This window comes from Onthophagus taurus, chromosome 7 (assembly GCF_036711975.1).
Source record: "Onthophagus taurus isolate NC chromosome 7, IU_Otau_3.0, whole genome shotgun sequence".
In the NCBI taxonomy this organism is placed as follows: domain Eukaryota; kingdom Metazoa; phylum Arthropoda; class Insecta; order Coleoptera; family Scarabaeidae; genus Onthophagus; species Onthophagus taurus.
This window is the reverse complement of record NC_091972.1, coordinates 7,827,309-7,850,184: the sequence shown is the minus strand read 5'-3', so window position 1 is coordinate 7,850,184 and position 22,876 is coordinate 7,827,309. Positions and strand designations below refer to the sequence as shown.

Genomic DNA, 22,876 nt, shown 5'->3' with positions numbered 1-22,876 from the left:
TAGTAGATTTTGAAAATGTTTAAATGTAAAACGCAGTTATACGAATACTGTGTAAGGATAATTTCTTCATTAACTACAACGTTCCACTCCGTTTCCATCTTCCGACACCAATTTAAAATAAACTTGAATTAAAACACTTTGCTTTTTTATCTTTCGTTTTCTATCTATTCTTTGCCGTGAAGATTCAACCAACAAGCTCGTTTAAAGAGTCAAACATACTCTTTTTTCACTCTCTCACACTCTCAAGTCGAGCCTTTATTAAAACACTCGCATTTGTCGGTACCGATTTATTCAAAAGAAATGGGTTCCTTGTAACTTCCTATATACTGTAGTCGTAAACTGCGAGTATAATCCAGGCAAAACATTATCACACATTAACAAACACAATAATTGCTTGAATTGTATGAATAAGAGTTTGCCATAGTAGTGATTCACTATCTGTAAACTATCTCTTTTCCTCTTTCAAAACAATTCATTAAAGAAATGACTCATTAAGTCGTCGAATGTAGACTGCAATCCCTCTTGTTGAAAATACAAGTCAGCCCTTTTCTCCAAATTCACAATCGATAGTGGATTGAAAAATCTTAATAATAGCCTAAATTACCATCTAAAAAGTAATCGCCAATAAAACTATCGTAACAAATAGCACAAATCGATTAAAATTGACAATTCTGAGTTGATAGGACCTCAATCATGGTAAATGATGCATCATCTAACGATATTATGTTTTGCATTTTCTATTTTTTATAATGTTGTATACGAACAAAAGTCCAAACGTTTTGCCTCATCATCTATTTTAAGGATATGAGTATATTTTGGTTTGTATCCAATTATTTTGTTTTTTTTAATGTTAAAAATAACATTTTCTTTTATTTTCATTTTCCACATTTCCGGTTTCGGAAAATATGAACAAAATTCCTGATAATTCCTTTACCTACTGAAAATACAATTTTTTAATAAATTATATTTAATTTAATAAGCGTTAATATAACTCACCTAAAAACTAATTAAACAACACATTGCATAAAATATTTAAAACAAGAACCTAGCCAGAATAAATTCACTGATCAGGTTCAGAAGCTGTTAATTCAGTTATTAAGCCTGCGTTTTTTGAAAAAGTGTTTGAAAAGAATTATCTCATTTTACAGTGACCCGATTTGCAGTAACTAAAGATTGATGTCAACTTATTGGATGATTTGATCATTCAACTCCAGCTATTTTTCTTTGTAATTCCGTTGTTTTTGAGGCTAATAATGGTATTAAAAGCTGATGATTTATGATTAAAAGAGCTTCATTGAATTCTATGTGTTCCATAATTCCAGTTAATAATCGTCTTGTTCTATAAAATGTTTTGAAATATTATTTGGCTTCTTAAATGTACTAAAATAAACAATAAATAAAATGAAGGGATTAATTATTTATTATAGGAACCTACCCAGAAGAAATGCACTGGTCAGATTTATAACCTGTTGATTCAACAGCTATAGTATTATAAAGTCTAATTATAAGTTCGGTTAGGTTCCAAGAAATCTTCCATGAACATTAGTTTAATTTTTTGTCAAATCACTGAAAAATGTAAAATAAAAACTAAATGAGATTTTTAAGGATAAATTATAGGTATCATTACAAAAAAAGTAATAAGAAAATAAAGTACTTTTATTACTCAACAATATTAGTCGTTTTTGAACATTAACAGTGAACACTTAGTCCATAAGTACTTTATGTCGTTAGAAACAGAAAAAAAAGCCCTTCACAGAAGTTTTCATGACCATAAAATTAATAATAATATTTAATACCAAAGCGTATACTAATATAAAAGGTTACACGTTGCGACACATGTTAATAACATATCAAAGTTTAAGAAATAAGAAAAAAAATAATACATTAAAAATTAAAAAAATATCCCATTTAAGCTGTCATAGTTTTAGGAACTTTTTTATTTGATAAAGCTTTTTGATTGCGAGAAGAACTTTGAAGCATTTTCCTTATAATTTTCTCTAATTGAGTCCAGATTGTCAGCAAAATTAACTTGGTAGGTTTAATATAATACTTCATTCCCATTTGTTTTTTCAAAGCAATTTCTTCTGCATTTTTCAGTTTCATGTAATACCCATAATCTGGATCTTTCTTTGAAAGTGGTTTTTCTACTACTTTTGCAAAACCAATTTGTACCAAACTAGATCCAAGATCAAGCATTTTCACTTCATTCTAAAATGATTTCAATTAATTAATTTAGTAAAAAAATTAGATATTATTATCGTTATCTTTTTCCATCTTGTAGATTTAATAAAACTCAATTTTTGCACTTTTCTTAATGGATGTATTTTATTTTAAGTTCTACTGGTTTCGATTTTTACAAATCATCTTCAGGAACTTCATCAGTATTGAATTAAATGTTTTGAATCTATTAAAAATATCTCTAGAACTTAAAATAAAATACATCTATTGAGAAAAGTTCAAAAATTGAATTTAGGCTTACTTTGGGTGATATTTGCTCTAATTTTACTTGGCACTCAACGAATTGATTTTCTTTTTTCACAGGTACAAAAGTAACCCGATTTCCAGCAACTAAAGTTTGAAGCCAACTTATTGCATGACCTGATAATTCAACCCCAGCTATTTTACTAGGTAATTCCGTTGTTTTTGAGCCTAATAAAGGTATTAAAGGCTGATGATTTATCATTAAGAGAGCTCCATTAGGTTCTATGCGTTCCACAATTCCAGTTAATTCTCGCCGTTCTTTTATAAAACGCTTTGGAATATCATTTGGCTTCTTAAATCTACTAAACTAAAAACCAATCAATAAAATAAATGGATTATTTAAGGATTTCTTTTTAAATTACCGGTCGAACTCTTCTTAATGCATAAGTTAAACTTAGAAGAGCGATTGAATAACAGCCAATCTAAAAAAAAATTGTTTATTTAAAAAAAATAATGTTTTGAGGGTTTAAAAACATTTTTAGGTTAGATTTTTTTTACCTACCTCAACCCCTTTAATCTTCCTATTCATTAAGTTACTGTATTTATTAAATAACGTTTCTTCACCTTGATTCTCCGACATTTTTAAAAAGTATTGACGAAAAACACTAAAAAAAACTAACGTCAATTGGTTTTATAAATAAATCTTTGCGTCTAAGAATAAACGTTACAGAAGTATTTTCGAGGTTAGAATTTATGTCATTTATGTCACAAATGTTTGATTACTTTATCATCTAACTCAAAGAATACTTTCGAAGTCTTACCCAAGTTTAATTGCAAATTTTATTTCACATAAATGGGTGTGTGTGTCTCTTCAAAAATATAAAAATAAAATAAATCTTAAGATAACGTATCGACGTAATTCTTATGTACGGCTGTATAACGGCTAAATTCGTATCCAACGTTACAAAGCCGTACCTAAACCAATAGTTTAATAAAACAATCATTATAGATTTCTAGTCCTTTATAATTATTGGTTATTTGGATAGATAAATCAAATGATAAGTTAAAATTTAAAACCGTGGTGGGGAAAACTATAAATTAATTTAAGTTGTAGCGGTGAGTCGAACGAAATACGCACGCCACTGAATCGATTTGACATTTCGACTGTGTCGTCACAGTGTCGCTGTCGCCATTGTGAAATAAGGAGTCAAAAGTGAGTATTTTTCGGTTATTTACTGCGTATCGAATCGATCTTTAACGTTTTACGATTTATTTTTCGTGTACCGAATCGAAGTTTCACTAAAAATGTGTTTCTTTTTCGATACGATAGCCGTTAAGTGGTTAAAAACGTATTGAAATAACTGTAATGTAAAGTGAGTAAAGTGACAGTTCAGGGCAACCAGTAATAATAATAATAATAAGCTTAAAAAATATTTAATTTAATGCTTAAATTAGATTTAGATGGATTATTTAAGAAATTGATTTGAAATATATTTATGTTTACGTTTAGAAGGCCAATATGATTCCAAGCAATGTTGATTCACGTAGACCCGATAAAGTGCAGAGATATAAACCTACTCAACCTAACGGAAATGCCCCTGGTGATGATTTAACTCCGGATTATATGAATATATTAGGTAAGTTTATTTGTAATGGCTAATATACATTTTTCAATTTGTAATTGTACAGGGTGTCTCATGTAAGTGGCAAAGTACTTAAATGATATTAAGGAGCTAAGATATACAGTTCTTCTTTAAAGAAAACTTTTTAAATAACTAAGGAAAATATTTTTATACATTTAACAAAGTACTGACATAAATATATGTTATTTAAATGGAATGATATAGTTTTTATTGCAAGTTCAGTTTGTACACACAAAAATATGTTGAATTTGATAAGACATGTTGAAACCTGGAGCTGTTAGTTTTTGGGTTATTTTAATATGTACTTTTCTCTAAGGAAGAACTTTGTATTTCAGCCCCCTTAATGCCATTTATGTACTTTGCTGCTACACACCTGTATAAGCTGTTATAAGTTATACAAATTTGGCTTCAATTCACTGTTTTTGATAGTAATAATTTTCTTAAACAACAAATCTCGTTATTTTAGGAAAATTGAAAAATTTAAATAAAATATATTCTCTTTCCTGTTTGTTTTATCTTCTAAGAAATTTCTCTCATTAATGTTTCAAGTTACTAGATATCACAATCTACTTTTAGATATATAAAACAATGCTGAGGCATTTTTTATTGATTAAGGTGAATAATTACAAATTGTTTGATTACCTTCTGTTTAATGTCTAAAGTTTAGAGTCGGAAAATGTAAATAATAACATAAAGTTTGGGATACAGATTAAATCTAGGTCAGTTTTTAAATTAAAAGTTGATTATGACTAACACAGCGATAACAATTTAAATTATTTTCCATTGAGGTGATTAATAAAATTTTTTATGCATGATTGGGACATTGAAACGTTTTAAACTATGTGTCACAATTCCTTTTTTTTTTATTTAAAAAAATTAAAATTAAATGAAGCTAACCATATTGAGTGATCCGGGTAAACACTAAAAAAAAATTAAGTGTTTGTGTTTAATGTGTGATTGCATTCCGTAGGTTCGGAACCGACCACGGCAAATGCAGACGCACCAACAGATGTGGCAGAAGACCAGCAGTGTCCGCCGCCAGTGCAAGAGTTGGATGGGGCGGCTGCGATATCTGCGACGCCCGTGACGGTGTTACCCGTGAGCTCTCAATATGGTATAGCGACGTTGCCGCCGACGACGATGACGACGACAACGGCATCGTCAGCGTCTACGAACGATATACCATCTGAAACGACGACTCCCGCAACGGATACAATAACAGAAACGACCGCGAAAACGTCGGAAAGCGGAGATAACAAAGACTTGCATTCGACGCCAAGCAGAAACGATCGCTTTAAGGTGGTGAAAATCGCGAGCCTAGAGCCGTTTCGGCGCGGCCGCTGGAAATGCATGGATTACGTTGATCAGACGGCAGCACCAACGACGGGAAATGCTGCGAAAACGTCGGCTCCATCGGCCGGTACCGTACCCCTCACATACTTGCATACACAAAGTTTACCCCAACACCATTTCCAGCAACTGCTCGTGCAAGGGTCTTACGGGAATCAGTACTTTCAAAACGTTCCGTCCCAAATGATACCGCAAAGTCAGTATTTCTATCAAGCTCCCGGAGTCCCAAACGTCCAGTCCCAAACGTTACCACAACAAATTGGAGTTGCCCCAAACAATGTCCAACCCGTTTACATCTCAACAACCCAGCCCTACATCCAACAGACTGTTGTGCCGAATAGCGTTGGTGGTTTCACAGTTCAAACTTACCCCAACGTCCAATATGTCCCAGCAAATGTTTCGCAAAACCAAAACAGCGCTTTCATCCCCACCTCTCAAAATGTTAATTCCCAACTCCCGCCAAATTTTCAACAGAGTCAAACATACGCCGGCCAACCTTCAGTTTCGCAACCAACCCAACCGGTCGTAAATGGACACGTTTATCCCCCACAAAACGAACCAGTACCCCCAAATTCCCTTCCCACGCAAGTTGCAAAAATCGCTATTTTAACATCGCAACCACAAAATCAAGTGGCACCGAACATCTCAATTCAAAATAATCAAGCCCCGTCTCAAATACAAGCAGTTCCCGTACAAGCAGTTGTCCCAACACCCCAATATAATAACCAACAATTAACCAACGCGAATTTCCAACAAATTCCTCAACAACAAATTAATCAACAGATGCCGCCACAAAATATGACTTCAGTACCCGCGAGCGTTACCACAATGAATCAAATACCAACTTCCAATGCAAGTACTACCAATCAATTACCGCCAAGTGTCAATCAGAATTCAACAAGTACCGCTTCTGCTAATCCACAACAAAGTGTCGTGCAACCAATCGTACCCCAAATGATACCAATCATACAAACAGCGAATATCCCAACGAATGTCTATACAAACCCTCAATTTGTGACTAGTGTTGTCTCATCAGAACCTAGAGATGGAGGAGGAGTTGAGAATAATCAAGATGGAGAGGGCGCATCGGATGCTGAAAAAGTGAATAGTGACGATGCGATTAAACCAAATCCAGTCGTCCCGCAAGTGAACGCGATAGATAATAAGATAGAACAGGCTATGGACCTGGTTAAAAGCCATCTTATGTATACAGTTAGAGAAGAAGTTGAAGTGTTAAAAGAAAAAATTACTGAATTAATGGAAAAAATTCAACAATTGGAGACTGAGAATAATTTTCTTAGATCACAATTACCTAAAAATCCTAGTGGTACTCCAGATCCACCACAATAAAAGCCAGTTAGAATAAAAAAACTGACGAATAAAATATTTATGGCTAACGTTAGTCCTCCCCCTAATATTTTGTATACTCTCGTATATTCGCTTAATTTACATATAACGGAAATGATAAATATGGGTAAATTGTGGGAAACTACATTTACTCATTACCTATACATTTATGTAATTAAGTTCTTTTCCCTTTTTTGTAAGTTTAAATCAATTATTGGTGACTAAGAAAAGTTTTAAATCGTCCAATAATTGAATTTAAAATCTTTTTTCTTTCCCCCTACTCAAAGTGTATTTTGCGAGATCATACCGAACGAAAGTGATGCTTCTTCTGGACAGTACAGGGTGTTTTAGACCATAGATAATCAGAAAACTATGACGAATTTTGAAATGGCAAGAGATTGATTCAATTTCTTTGTATAAAAACAATTTTTTTAACATTGTAATCATCTTTGGTGGTAATACTTTATACATATCATGATATACAGGGTGAAACCCTAAAAGTTGAGTTTCTAAGATATAAAATGTTAAATAATAACAAATTTGAATTAAAATTATTTTTATTTAAGATTTTTAATATAATAACAATGTATTAAGGTACAGAATGTTAAATATTTTTGAATCAATTTTTAATTATGAAAGAATTGGTTTAGTTTTTACTATTTTAACATTGAATCTCTTGGAACTTTATCTTTTCTGAAGTCTACTACTGATTTTATATTTAACACATCAATATGGCAAGATTGAAAATATACTGCTTTTGACTGTTAATAAATCGTCATTAGCACTGAATTATAAAATAAGGTTTCTTGAGATGAAGACGAATTGGAAGTAGTATTCTTTAATATATGCAATGTGAGGCGAAAATAATGAATATCTTTAATTTCGTGATAACATACGCACCAAAGTATTATGATGGAATGTATTAACTAGCGCTAAGCAAAGTGATAACAACTAAGTTTATTTTAAAGCTGCTTTTTTGAAATTTTTGGTGCTAAACTTTTTTTAACACAGCTGGTTTATGTGTATATAATTTAAAGACTTGAGGTTTTCACTTTTTGCCTAAAGTACCAAGAATCTTCTGTGGTAGGGTATATATTGTGCTGAAGATTTGCAATCGTTGAAATGTTATGATTTGAACATTTAATTGATAAATTAATCTGCCAGTTAACATTCCACTGCCCCCTACTTTCGTTTTTAAAGCTTCTTTATCTTGTCTCAAACTCTAATTTTTGCTTAGTGATAATTATTATTGTTTGGCATCAACAATCCTTTTATATATTGCTATCTTACGCAATTATTAATTATATAGTAAATCATCGAAGTAAACTTGCTGTAAAGAGAAGAAGAAGCTGTCTTCCAATATTATTAATTCCTCGGATGGATCTTTTTCAGTAGAAGCCGTTTTCTTCACCTTGGCTGCTTTTTTTGTTTTATATTTCACAACTTGTTATACTTTTCTTCCTAGATATATTACTTTGGTTGCTGAAATACCCTAAATATGATTGTACCTTTGAATTACAACAAAAATAAATAATATTTTGGGGTTGTTGATTCCAATTCTAATGTTTGCCCATTCTTTCTCACTCACACGACATCAAAAATATTGTCAATGTAGTTTTTTATAAGTTTACATAGACTCTCAAGTGCAAATGATTACTCACTTTATGGATGACTATCACAGTAATCTTGCAAGAAATCAAATCTGCACTTTGTTGGTATCATAAAACATTTCTATATATCAGTAAATAATTATGAATGTATCTAGCATGACGTGTTCTGAATAAAAATAATACTTTGTAGAACGATGCTATTTCAAAGACGGTTCGAATGGTTTTAACTTGCCATTATTAAATAAAACTCATATAATCAATGAAAAGGGTTTCTTTTTTATTATTGTAATTAATCATTATTTGCATTGATTTTCAAAGGCAAGGCGTTGGAATGATTAATATATCCAACTTTAAGTTATAATGATCCTCTATTACACAAATGTTTTGTCTGGTCACCTTTTGTTCACTGTTTTGCCTGCACCAATACTGATTCCAATAATAAAAAACCGTTTCAACGTTCTTAAAAGTTTTATTTAATAATTACTTAATAATGGGATGAACAGTTATTAACGTTTTTATTCCAGGAACAACTTATCATTAACTTTGAAAAACTCGTTCAGCAACGATTTTCTAGATTCAGAATATGTGTGGAAACATATTTTTCCAGCGCTAACATAAGGAGTTGTAATCAAAACCCTTTAAGGCGAATTTGTTTATGTTATTGTTACATTGCAACAACTTAATTCAGATGTAATTTCTTTTCAAATTTATTATTGAATGTGTTGACTGTAGGAATTAATGAATTTGCGGATTTAAATTTATTGAATAAGAGAGAAATCCCATTCATGCCAAATATATTTTTCTAAAAACTGTTTTAATTTGAAGAAAATCGATATCATGAAATAAAAAAGTTAGAACATTGTTTAAAAAATCAAAAAGATTTAAAATGATTACAATATTTAAAAAAAATGTTCTTTTGCAATGAAATTTTGCATAATTTATCCAACTTTATATCTCTTGCCATTTCCAAGTTCTCTATTATCAAATTATCTGAGATATCCTGTATATGTATTAATATTATACCGAGTGTCGTGTTAAATTATATAATTCGACCACTCTACAATTAATTTAATTTAATTTTAATTAAATGTAGAGACTTATACTCCTATAGAATAACGACTATAAGCGATTAGTAAACTTGCTGCAAATAGTAATGTTAATAGCCGTTTAAAAAAAAATTGGTAAAAAAAACCTAGATGCAGTAAAGTGTGCACGCTATATTTATTGTTCATTTAGTAGAAGATTCAAGATTTTCATGCATTTCTGTATTCCTAGTTAGTAAAAACAGTATCGTTTAATTATTTTCTTAAATGTGTCGTTTAAAAATATGAAAAGAATTATTCGTATAAAAGTTATACAGTAGAACAAAATACCGAATAAGTATCACTCTCAAAAAAAAGACAAGAACATGAAAAATCATATAGATCTTTTTTTAATCAACAATTAATGTGTTTTCTGTTTTCATCTTAAATTTTAAAGCTTTTTTCGTTCGTTTTGAATTGGTTGGCCCACGGAGTTTAAATCTGTAAGAAAAATGTAAATTATGTAATTATGTATAGATAGATAAATATATACGTTTAAAAAAAATGGAAATTAAAAGAATAACAAGAAGAAGTGAAATGGAAGCCAAATTTTCAATTTGGTGCTATTTGAATCTGTGATTTTGTGCGCGGTTTCATTTTTGTGCTCGAAAACTCCAAAAAAAAAATAAAGAAAAAAAGTAATGAATAAAAAAGAAAATAAATTCTGCTCTGTCATCACTATTTTTATATTTTTAAAATTGTGTATAAAAAAAAACATAAAGAGTGAATTGTATATCATTTTTAAGAGAAATTTATATTTTGCGTTGAACTAGATTTTAAGGGTAGCGATGAAAAAAAAAAAAAAACAGCACATTAAAAAAATATTTAATAGGAAAAAAATTTACTCATAAAATTAGATTGTAATTCTGGAATAATTAGAATCAAACCGAAATGGAAGTTTTTATTTCTCTCTAAGTTTTTAGAGTTATCATAAAAATATGCATACAAAAAAATATATTTGGAGCTTCTATTCCTATTTCTATGCCTCGCTCTTTTTAAGAAATAAATATGGAATCTGACGACACAGAAATAACAAAAATGAATTTAAAAAAAATGTTACTTGTAATAATAATAATTACGATCTGATTTAATTTTATTGTGACCTTTTCAAATAGAAAACAAAAAACAGTACGAAGATGCATTACTTTTAAAAAAATACTATCAATAAAAATAAAATAGACTGGTTTTCTTTAAGTTAATCTGTCATAAATAAATAAAAAAGTAAAACGTTTTATACGAATCAAATAGGGATTATCGCCCATTTATCACACGGCGTTTATAGGAAAGAACTTTTTTTAAGTTTTAAAACTTATTAGAATGAGCTAGTTGAGAGTGTAGACTTTAATGGCTGTGTTGTTATGAAGTGTTATTGTATCGTTTTTTTTTCTCTCCTATTTTCAACTTTTACCTATTCTTTCCTCTATAAAAAAAAGAATGAAATTGAATTGAAACATAACATATTGTACGCATTACCGTTTTTATTATATTTTATTTGTCTACTCGCTACATTTTTATTTATTTCTCCCATTTCTAATTTTTTTTTTCGTCCACCACATGTTATCATATATATTTCTTATTTAGTTACTTCACTTATTGAATTCGACTATATTTTACTACACTATAGGCAGATATTTACAATAAAAACTGTATTTAATCGCTTTTTTTGGTGTTATTTATTTTTTTTTTGTAATAAAAGAACCTAATTCCTTTCTCAAAATAAAAAGGATATGAAAAGTATGATTTTTTAGTCATATTAATGATAATATCAAGTAGAATTATGCCTTCATTTCATAGTTTTATCTCTTTCTCTTCACTCGTTGTCCGATTTCGGACGTGCTGACTCGTTTATGTCTTTTACGAATCACTTAAGAACCTGACATCTGCCAGATTCTTTACTTGATCTATATATTTCATCGGTGATCTGACTCTTGACTTTTTGGCATTAACCTTTCCCTGTATCGTGAGTTTTTCCATGCCTCCTTCTGTATTACATAACCGAAGAATTTAAGTATGCGACGTTGTTGGTAGTAATCTGTCATCGCATATTTTTAGTTCTTCTAGAATATATGCATTAATGCGATATGTAGTCCAAGATATTCTCCACATTTTTCGGTAACATACTATTTCAAAAGGTTCAATCCTGCTTCAACATATAGCATTTATATAGATTCTGAGGTATGTGTTGCAATAGGAAACGCTAAAGATTTCAGAAGTCTTCATTTCAGGGTTTTTGTAGATTTTAACAAGCCATCAAAAAACTTCGTTTACTATTCCAATTCTTCTCTTCATCTCTTGTTCTGAGCTGCCCCTATTTGTTATTTTCCTGTCCATAGATGATCTGAGCTAAGTGATGTTTCCACTCACATTCTCATACTTCAAACGTTAGATTCTTCTGTGTGTCAGCTTCTTGCGCGGCCATAACAGTTTTGCAATACCAACACCATTTTTCTACGATGTCAGGCGTCGTTGTCAGTCTGACATCGGTGGAATCTTTAATTAGAAGGGTTTTTGAGAGCATCTTGACTTTTTTAAATAGATCCCGTGGTTGGTTTTGGTGTGCATGTTCGTTCTGTTAATCCTAAGCCTTCTGTTAATGTTTTTTCTCGGTGTTCTATATGATTGGTCTTCGTTCTCTTGTAATCCTTTAATTTTTAACTTGTTTCGCTCAGAGATCGTTTCCTAAGTATCTTGCCTTATCCATGGTTTGTTTTGTTGGTTTTTCTTAGGATTTACAGATGTAGCAGTGAGCTCAATAGCGTGTTTCATTTCTGTCCAAAGTTCATCAGAGTTCATTTGGTTCTTTCTTGTAATATTTTGTCAAGACTATCTCTAACTGCACATTGAAAAGCTGAATTGCATATTCCAGGTGCTTATCTTATGCATTGTCGGTTTTGATTTCTGTTTTCCAGTCTCATATTTCCTATGGGATGCTTGATCACCTACTCTTCCATAGCCAGTAGCCAACTTCATACTCTTAGTCCTAGTGCTTGATTATCGAGTGCCAGTCGGCTTGCATGGCGTTTTATTTTTTGCCTTCAAGCTAGAGTCCATGTAGAGTTTCCTCGTGTTAGGTACACTAGGGTCCCTCTCATTTCTGTGGCTTAGTGTTATACCCGGGTAAATCTTATGTGGTTATCGCCTTTAAGTGTATGATTTTGAGTCCTTAGAGGAGTTATTTCTATGGTCTGAGATCCCTAGGTCATGTTAGTTTTGCTCTGCCCTAGACATCAATTACATTTTGAAATCTTGTTGAATTTATCTTACTTTGTTATCATCTTTTGAATTTGCGTTCAAAAGTTCGACTGGTGGTATTCTAACATTTCGAATTCAAAAAACAAAAATGAACTCAATTCTTAATTTCTTAACAATTATTTTAAGAATCAGGATTGTGCATAAAATCATCACCCTTTTCTTCTGACTTTGACACATAATCAATTTAGTTAATGTTCTAGCTCTCCTCGAGCAATATTTTAGAACTTTTTTGTTTATACATGTCGAAAAAGTAAATTAAACTCATTTAAAATTATTTTGTTTTAGGAATGATATTCAGTATGTGCGGATTGATGATGCGTTTAAAATGGTGCGCATGGGTTGCTTTGTATTGTTCCTGCATTAGTTTTGCAAATTCAAGACTTTCCGACGACACCAAACAGGTAATAATAATTTTTTACGTTCAAAAACAATTCTAGGAAACTATTTTTCTTATTTTTAGATTTTAAGTTCATTTATGTTATCAATCTCAGCTATAGTAATGTCTTATTTACAAAACCCACAACCTATGACACCGCCATGGGCTTCATCGGGAAATTAAAAATTAATTGAAAAATTAGATAAATAATGTTGTAGTTGGGTTTTTATTATAAAAAAATACATTTATAAACACATAACAAATCATGGTAATACGTTTATCTATCACAGTTTCCTTCCTATTAAATCTTTTTTCCTTCATTATACAACAAATTATTGTGATTAAAAAGAATCATTTCATTTATAAAGCAACATCTCTATATTTCTGTACATCATCAGTCGAAGTATTACTTAACGAGTTTTTACTATTAAATTTATCGATTTGTTTCTTATAAATTAAAAAATCAGGGCCGTCTAAAGGTCCGTAATAAATTGGAACACCATAATTTTCGATGGGTTGGGCGTAAAATCCGGTTCTATGTTGAATTATATGACTTCCTTTATTATCTTCGTTTAAATTATCCAACGAAGCAAATTTGGTCATTTTAGATGAAGTTCTTCGATTTAAACTTAAAGTGTATCCGGGATATGTTCTATCATTTTCTAAAAATTGACCCGGTGTCCATTGAGGATAAATCGGAGCTAATTTTTCTTCAATTATTGGATGGTCTTCTAAGATTCTTAGATCCATTAACGATTGAGATTTTTTAACTAAAATTAATTTAATTAATATGGAATAAAATGAATTATTAATATTCTTACCCGCTGCTTCATTGCTTCCATCAGTAAGGGATGATTTTGGGACAAAAACGCTAGCGTTAAATTCACTTGTCGTACAAAATTGATAACCATCAAATAGAAATGGTCCAAGATTATTTGGTACAGCGGTGTTCCAAAGTAATGGCATAGAAGTTGCTCTAAAAGAATGTTTTAATTATAACTTTTATTACGATTTTTTTATCCTGTACCTTTTTAAATTATTTACATGGTCATACGAAGAATCGTATGCGTTATTTTGGTACCCGTGAACTGCACTTAAAGCACCAAGACTAGCAGGATCTCTTGGAAGGGTAACTGCGGTCATATTCAAATCTCGTAGCCTTTTATCGACTAATTCCTCTTCCTTCCAAATCGTGTACAACGATTGGATTGCAACGAATCCAATTACGTTGGCTACAATTCTAGCTAACCAACATGCTAATTCTGTCATTCCATATATTGTTTCTATTCTCTAAATAAAAAAATTAAATTTAATAAAATAATTAAATTTTTTTAAATAATTTTTACCCAATATTGGATGCTTAAATAAATGACTAATCCGGCTTCGGGAAATGTTAAAATTGTTACTGATATCATCCAAGCAACGAGACAAAACGTATTTTTCTAAAAAAAAGGAAATTTAGATTATTAATTAAAAACATTTTTTCCCATTTAATTAAAAAGTGGAACATTTAGAAAGCGAAAACATAACGAAATAGTAACAATAATTTAAAAACGCATTGAAAACTTTCCCAACTAAGGTTCGGTTTTGTCTGTTCTAAGAAATGATAAATACATTTTCGATTTCCTCCTTTTTAAGTCGATTATACAACCAAAACGAGTTAAATATCGAAAGGAAATCGTTACGTTTATTGATATTTACTATTAGTAACGTTGCGTTTCTGCGTTGATTGTCGTCAAGACCGCGGTGAAAGTGGAAACGTGGAGAAAATTTATAAGATAATGATAAAATAAAGGAAATTTACCGTCGCCAAACCGTGAACTAAAAGTGCTGCGAATAGAGCCAAAGTAAAATATCCCGCGCATAGTAATATCGCTACCGTTGGTGGTTGATTGTGTGATTCCAAAATCCATATTAATTCGAATGCGAAAGCTATTAAATAAGCTATCTGAAAATGAAATAAAAAATTATTATTAAAATAATATTAGAAAATAATTAGTATTAAAGGTAAAGAAAATGAAAAGGTTAATTAATTCTTGTTTTAATTTTTATTTCCAAGTTTTTTAATCGTTAATCCCACTTAATAATTTATATATATATACAGTGTGATCCATTTAAAAGTGGGACAACCTCATAAACTTTGTATTTGTCGCTCTTCTAACTCCCTCTCCTCCTTCTTTTGTCTTCCTCTCGCTCTTTTTGCGGTGGTACACTCTCCGTTTCTTTTTTTGGTAATCTGTCCTCCGCCATTCGTTGGCCATACCATACAAGTTGGTTTCTCTCAATATCTTTCATCATTATCTGTTATCTTTTGAATTATGTGAACAAATTAACTACTGCTAATATCCAATTAACAACCTTTGGTCACTTAGAGAGAAAAGATTTTGAAAATATAGTTAAGAAATTAAGAATGAAACATTCGAAAAAGTCATGAAAGCCACAGAGATGAGAACCCTAAGAATTATTACGGGCTTAAGCCTGCGTGTGAGGATAACCGAATTGTGCGAGATACAAGATGTGGTCAGATAGAGAAGATGGATGGAGAACATGATGGATGAGGAAAGATTGGTAAAGAAAATCCAAACGTAAAAATCAGACACCAGGCGACTCCTAGGAAGGCCACATAAATGCCGACATGAGAGTTAAACGTCGTCATCACAAGATAACGGAACCAAAGGAACGGAAACACACAACGGCAATGTTTGGACACACCCTTTAAATCATCGAATCTCGCAACCCTCCTCATCCGGAAAAAGATGCCTTCGACAAGATAGAGATACCATGGATATGGCTTAATAATTTTTAATAAGATAGAAATCATGAAACTTTTTGTGTTATTTTTTTTATTTAAAATTCATGACAATGAACAAAAGGAATGCGAACACTAAGTGATTAACACAATGTGTATTCGACTCAGGTTAGCTTTTTTTTAAAACGGTTTAAAACGAAATATAACGAATAAAAGCGTACAAACTTTAAAAGGACCTTTTCCTGTCTATTTAAACGCCTCGGCAGCATGAAATTGCAACGGTATCGCGTAGGTGTACTATTTCCATTTAAAGAAAAATGTGTCAAGTACCTTTAAGAATTAATTCCAAAGAAATTATGACACTAACAGCATAAATTACGAGTTACTAAGAAATAATAATTTTCAAAGAAATTTCTTTTGTAATGTAAACAAGAATGAAATAAGAATTGTTTTATAAAAATAAGCAAGAATTTTGTTGGTTTAAAGAATTGGCTAAGAAATTGTTATTGTTTCTTGATTTTTTTCTTGGCCATAAACAAAGAGAACAAAAAGAAATAGAATTTACCGGTTGTTAAACAATTTGAATGGTATTAAGCAAACTGTGTAGTTAAGAAAATCTTGTTAAAAGAAAATAAGAAATTTCGCAAGGTGTTCTTTTATCTTTTCTAAAAGGAAATGGTGTTTTCAACTCAACGACAAACTATGGTTCATAAAAAAAAGGAATAAGTAAGAAAGGAAATGCAAAGGTTAAAAAAGTTAAAAGAACTTCTAGGACTTCAACTCATTGTTGGTGTGGGTAAATAAAGCAATTTCCTGCCCGTTTAACTACCAGAAGACAATAAAAGTTCACAACGCTTCAAAATTAAAAGTTTAAGTTACCTACTTTCGACGAAAACAAAGAAAATAAATAAAAAACATTGAAAATATTATTCGCAAAAATCATCAAATAAATTTCTTTAAGATCAGAAAAAAAAGCCGTATTTTCCCGTACGAATTATCAAAGGATTTGGTACGCAACAAGTGATTTCATAAGAACCACACACTCACACAGGTTGTTTCTTAATCAATAGGCGTTACATGAACGGTTTATTTTAGTCTTAGGTGGTCTTAAAGTTTGTTTTCGAAATCTATTATAAATATAGGTTCTTGTGAAAGATAAACAACTTGTTTTTCTTTCAAAATTAGATTAAGACAAATATGGAAATAGAAAAATAGAGTTGTCCCTATTAAATTATACAATCACGTGGTGAAATTAATTATTTTTCTTCGATTTCTTTTTTTTCTAGTTCATTCAAATAACGGAATGAAAAAAATAAATAATGCGGGTAAGATCCCGTTTCGTTTTAAATCGGAATCTAAAAGATGCAATGCAATCCACCTAATGGATGCAATTTAATCCAAGAAAAACAAGAAGTAGTGGTCAAGGTTGATGAGGACAGGAAATAGATGTGTAAATGGGTTATAAAAACATAAAAGTGTCATTAAGGGAAAATTAAAACTAAATTAAATTAAAAATAATTTAGTTAGAAAGAATACAAAAAAAAACTTTCTAACTAACGTTATCATTGTTATAAATTTTTCTCGGTCGATTCTTTAAATAATTATTAACGCCGAATGAACAATCTTTACACACGGTTAAATCTTCTTTTTTCCATCGTTAGTGTTAAAACTGTTAAACTCGTGGAACATGCAATTAACGAAACAATAGACATGATAATGCGCGGTTTAATTAAGAGAGTGTATAAGAAAAATTATTAGTGCCAGTAATAAAAAAATAATTCTGTGAGGTGCGTTTATTACCTATGATGGGTTATAAAGTTTAATCGTTGTAATGCACACAAAATTTATTTGCTTATAGTATATTTTTCGATTGAATCGTTCTGATTTTTTCAAGTTAAGATTAATCAGGTTTTGACTACACAGCATTAGTTGTAAAAATTTTAAAATATCATCAAAGTGATGCGATTTCGATGAACATATAACTGCAGAAAGTTGAAGATTTTGGAAAGTTTCTTTATACATACGATTTTTAGTGTGATGAATGATAGAAAAGAATAAACGCTAGATATAATATGCTGGCAAAGTTTGTAGTAAAGCAGCTGATGGTAATTAAAACATATCTACTTGGTAAAAAGATGGATGACCTGAGATGTGTTCATATTGGTGATAATTTAAGTGGAACTGAAAAAGTTTTTACTTTCCAGACTTCTGCATCGCTCCATAGTGAACTGCTTAACAACTTTATCAAAACGAGAACGAGATCAGATTTTCCATGAGATAAACACCTGTGATAAATACCGGCAGCATCGTTGATATTCTTTCTACATTTGCCATAAATGAATAAGATTTCAAGTTTTTCTTGTACAGGGTGTCCCAATTTCGATGTCCGCATAGACTATCTCCGAAACTAAAAGAGATAGAAAAAAAGTAGCTTACATGTCATGATCTCGTTTTTCGAGAAAATGCTAATGCCGAAAACTCCGAACAGCTATCATCTTTTGTTTTCGCCCTATCGGCAAAAACTGAAAATTTTGCGAAAACGACAATCGCGAATATCTCACTTATTATCAAAGATGGAGTATTATAAATAAAACATTATATGGGCAACTTTTTACGAAGAATTCAGTGGCGTAGGTAGAATTTTTTTCCTATCTTTTATTTTCGAGATTTTAGACGTAACTTTATTTTTTTAAATGGAAACCATAGTTGGCTATGACCTAAAATAATTTGTTATTTTCTTCTGATAACAAATATCTATAGTTTGTGGGGTATATTTCTTATAGTTATTGAGTAATTAACAAAAATTCATTTTGTTTGATCTAAAACTAATGTATGTATTTAAAAGTTAATGTTGCTATGGTGAAAACCATACATACTATGATGGAACATAATGTATCAAATAATTGCCAAAGTTTGTATTTAAAAATTTGATAACAACTCTGACATTATGTGCTGGTACGAAGCACTAGCATGTTAAGTGTGAAAGTATAACAAAACTGAATAAAACTTTACAATGAATTTCGAAAATTATGAAAAATGTAACATGATGGAACGCTATATGTTATCAGATAAGAATGCCACGTTAGCCGCGGAATTATATTTCACAAGGTGTCCGGAAAAAAGACAACCGCACGTAAGGACCTTCAGCCGATTAGCAGAAAATTTAATAGATTTTTGGTCCTTCCCCAAACCACGTGCAAAAACATACCAAAATGACCTGCAAGAGGATGAAGTCAATGTGTTGGCTTCAATTGCGATAAATCCTTCAACATCTTGCAGAGAAACTAAAGAAGACGTCTGACCCAACAGCCGCTGCTCCCGAATATGAAAGAAAAATAAGTATAAACCATACAAAGCGGGGCTTACTCATTATTTACGTGTCTAATCTAAGATTAGAATTTTGTAGATGATATTTAGAAATATTAAATAATCTGCTGTTTGTGCAAAATGTCATCTGGACCGATGAAGTCTCTGAGTGTTCAAAGAAGATTAAGGTTCAATGTATGGTGTGCGTTTTTAGACAATAGATATTTGGCATATAGTATCTACCATAAAAACTTAAACTCACGTAAATACCTCAATATATTAAGGCAGCACATTGAGCTTTTGGTCGACAATTTGCCATTAAATATGTCTCAAATGATATATTTTCAATATGACGGAGCACCAGCACATAATGCCAGAGTTGTTAGTGAATTTTTAAATACTACTACAAATTTTGGCAATAATTGGAAACAATGTTTTCCATCATGGTATGGTTATCACCATAACAGCATTAACTTTTAATGCATACAATAGTTTTAGATAGAATAAAATGAATTTTTGTTAATTATTCAATAACTATAAGAAATATACCCCACAAACTATATATATTTGTTATCAGAAGAAAATAACAAATTATTTTAGGTCATAGTCAACTATGGTTTCCATTTAAAAAAATAAAGTTAGGTCTAAAATCTCGATCTCGATCTGCGGACATCGAAATTGGGACACCCTGTACACTTACATAATCGTTAGTGTAATCTTGAGCTTTATGCGTGACCAAAGAGTTTTACTTTTATGTTTAATTATTTGTTCTTTTATTTACGTGTATTCTTTTCACTTTCAATTACACGAGTTTAAGAAAAACACAAGATATAATTAAGTATATTTTCAAACAGAAATAGCAGCTACAAACCCTAAAAGACGTCAGCTATATTTAACAACCTTGCAATCAACTTCCTTATTGCCTTGATCATCATTGTTATAGCACAAAACATAGTCACGCTCTTCTAAGTGTTAGCATACCGTAAGATGGAGCTACTTGGCTACCCCGGGGCTACATAGACACAACGCATCCGTGTTCAGATCTGTGTCACGAAAGCGAGGTTAGATTATGTTTTTGTGACATAATCTGATTATGGCTGATTAAAGATGGTGCGCATGTATCAAAAAACTCCAGGGTCAAAATCATACATGAATTACAAAGTGAAAGACTTGGAAAAGGCTATGGATGCAGTTCGGAAGGGGATGTCAATGAAAAAGGCCGCAGAAAAGTTCAAAGTGCCTCGGACAGCATTAGTACGGAAGATGCTTGAAAGGAATTCAAGACCCGTTGGACATCCGATCGTTTTAAGCAAGTCTGAGGAGCTGTTGATTTCTGAAACTTTTGATTTCCGACATTTGAAATGTGGTGAAAAAATACCTAGATAAACAAGGGAGGCATGTCAAGGTCTTCAAGAACAACAGTCTAGGTCCAGATTCCATCGATTCTTATATCGCTAGAAACAACCTGTTTATCAGAATAGCGACGACACATTACAACATTTTTAACAACCCTAACTTTACCCTTTCTTCAGTGAAAAGTGTAAACCTATATAATTATGATGTTTCCAAGAAGCCCCAACAACGGGGCTATTCGGACATCACTTTTTTATATATTTGTTGTTGTTTGTATAAGATATTTTCAATGTTTTATGATAGCTATATAATCCTGAAGGTTAGGTTGGTATGATGAACAAGTTTCTGTTGCCCTAACTTTATTTCTTCACTTTTAATCTTGAAAAATGCGCAAAAAACGTGTCCAAGTAACTCCATCTTACGGTACATTTTCTTGACGTTAAGAAACATAGGATTGAAGCTATTCTTAAAAAAACAGAAGCCAAAAGGAAATTTATTTTGCAAGTTAATGCCCAATTAAATTGAGGTGGTAATTGAAATACTGCGCATTGTATAGCAACAAAAAGGTCAAATCTAAATACAATTACCAACTCTTTGGAGGAATATTTTCGTCGAATTTTTCACATATATTATATTTTTCTTCAATATCAAGCCGGTTTGAAGAAAATAATATACCAGCATATACTTTGGCTTACTGCACCCGAAGTTTTTAACCCAACATATTTAATTCTCTCTGCCACCAAACTACAGACTCAAATGATATTGCTGCTTTAAGATTAGCTGAATGTGCTTTCGGCCGAGATTCTATAATTAATATCATGTTAACCAAAATTGATCAACATATTGCAACCTCGATTAAACTTTGGGCGGAGAATCTATGACTTCGCCTAATTAAGCAGAAGTTGCTTACGGATGAGGTGCATCAATTTCGCTTGACATGATATTAATTGCAGAGCCTTGGCTGCTAGCAACCTTGGTTTAATTAAACGAAGTCATAGATTCTCTGCGTTGAGTTTAGCTGAGGCGCTACAATGTGTTGATTACTTTTGGTTGATCAACACATGGTGATTTTGGCGATCTTGGCTTAATTAGACAAATCCTCCTCAAGGTCCTTTGTGCTTGCTGCAATGTGTTGATTAGTTTTGACATGATATTAATTGCATAACAAATTTAACACTTCATGATAATTTGAATTATCATCACATTGAGGAGAGTGATGACGTGGCTCAGGTCTGACCATTGAATGGTAACACGGGCTGGGTGGACTATGCATACTAAGTGTCCATCGAGAGAAGGTGAAGGACAATGATAAATTTAGCAATGCTGTTGTTAGATATTTTTGCTCTGACTTCAAGGAAAATTATTTTTGTTTTTGCTAATCAATTTTCTACTTCCTTTTTACATTTGAAAATTAAATAAAAAGTAGCTAGATCAAGTATTTGATATTGAACCGACCTATGAAATTCGGTTTCCTTTTTGATTTTTTTTTCGTTTTCTTCGAAGAATCGAAGGAAGGAAGGTGACCATGAATGAATGCAACACAATAACTTCGTGTGACATCACCACAGGTAGAGAATACGATTTGTGAATTTCCTGCGGAGGGTTTCTTAAAAAGGATTCTTAGTTGAAGGTTAAATGAAAATATAAGGATAAGAATTTTTTATTTTTTTATTCACTATCGTTACGCTATAAAAAGAAATATTTCAATGAACATGCTTGTAATGACTCATTGCCAATGAATTTTTTAATCTCTCATTTTTTCATACATTTCAATGTTTTGTAAATCGTTTTTTTTTTGCAATAAATTAATTTTAACTTACCAATAAATAAATTCCTAAAAATCCGCAACCAATAGCCAAATTACAACAAAAACACCTATCTAACAAAGCCATTTTAAACGACATTTACATCTTTAACTTTTTCACCACACTACATATTGATTTATTGAAGTTATTTTTTCTTAAATATTTCTTGTTCAAATCTTTCTGCACAAATTAAAAAAATCGCGTTCAAATCAACTTCAATTCGTTCGGTTGTAAAGGTATGTTGAACGCTCGAGGTGTTGTTGCAAAACTGTGAGTGAGTCTCAAACTCAAGGTAAAGGAGCTCGAAATGTGGTAGTAGAACCGCGTCTTGCGCCGCAACCGTTAAATTTTTTTTATTAACTCTTTTTTAACGTTTTCAAAACTGAAAAAATCGAAACGATTTTTTTAATCGAATTTTTTTAACCGACTTTATCATTTTATTTTTTTGAATTTATTAAAAAATTTTAAATCAATTATTAATAACGATCCGAATCGAACGTAAGCTTCGACTCGACTGGCAAGTTGTTAATAAGTTTTTTCTTCGCGTTTTGTTAAAGATTTTCGTCACGTGTGAAACCGGTA

The 22,876-nt window shown here is 31.3% G+C and overlaps 3 protein-coding genes across 7 annotated transcripts; 1 reads left to right on the top strand and 2 right to left on the bottom strand.

Annotated features, from left to right (window-relative positions):
* Positions 1 to 1,788: 1,788 nt before the first annotated feature.
* LOC111422884 (protein C3orf33 homolog) lies at positions 1,789 to 3,333 on the bottom strand. 2 transcript variants are annotated; one of them, XM_023056144.2, is made up of 5 exons: positions 3,243 to 3,333; positions 2,984 to 3,086; positions 2,844 to 2,903; positions 2,480 to 2,788; positions 1,789 to 2,208 (listed from the first exon to the last, which is right to left on the bottom strand). In XM_023056144.2, exons 2-5 carry the CDS (start codon positions 3,059 to 3,061, stop codon positions 1,909 to 1,911), a joined length of 747 nt encoding a protein of 248 aa, XP_022911912.1. In that variant the 5' UTR covers positions 3,062 to 3,086; positions 3,243 to 3,333; the 3' UTR covers positions 1,789 to 1,908. The 2 variants fall into 2 exon arrangements, with proteins under 2 accessions (XP_022911912.1, XP_022911913.1); XM_023056145.2 differs by having other exon boundaries at positions 3,150 to 3,250.
* Positions 3,334 to 3,541: 208 nt separating this feature from the next.
* Positions 3,542 to 13,344, top strand: LOC111422882 (PAT complex subunit Asterix-like). 4 transcript variants are annotated; one of them, XM_023056141.2, is made up of 4 exons: positions 3,542 to 3,634; positions 3,932 to 4,058; positions 12,991 to 13,106; positions 13,166 to 13,344. In XM_023056141.2, exons 2-4 carry the CDS (start codon positions 3,941 to 3,943, stop codon positions 13,262 to 13,264), a joined length of 333 nt encoding a protein of 110 aa, XP_022911909.1. In that variant the 5' UTR covers positions 3,542 to 3,634; positions 3,932 to 3,940; the 3' UTR covers positions 13,265 to 13,344. The 4 variants fall into 4 exon arrangements, with proteins under 4 accessions (XP_022911909.1, XP_022911907.2, XP_022911910.1 ...); XM_023056142.2 differs by lacking the exon at positions 3,542 to 3,634 and adding an exon at positions 3,647 to 3,794; XM_023056139.2 differs by lacking the exons at positions 12,991 to 13,106; positions 13,166 to 13,344 and adding an exon at positions 5,035 to 6,853.
* On the bottom strand, positions 13,289 to 22,810 carry LOC111422883 (Reduction in Cnn dots 6). Its single transcript, XM_023056143.2, has 6 exons — positions 22,310 to 22,810; positions 14,886 to 15,029; positions 14,428 to 14,523; positions 14,109 to 14,371; positions 13,903 to 14,057; positions 13,289 to 13,851 (listed from the first exon to the last, which is right to left on the bottom strand). Exons 1-6 carry the CDS (start codon positions 22,391 to 22,393, stop codon positions 13,442 to 13,444), a joined length of 1,152 nt encoding a protein of 383 aa, XP_022911911.1. The 5' UTR covers positions 22,394 to 22,810; the 3' UTR covers positions 13,289 to 13,441.
* Between the last annotated feature and the right edge of the window lie 66 nt (positions 22,811 to 22,876).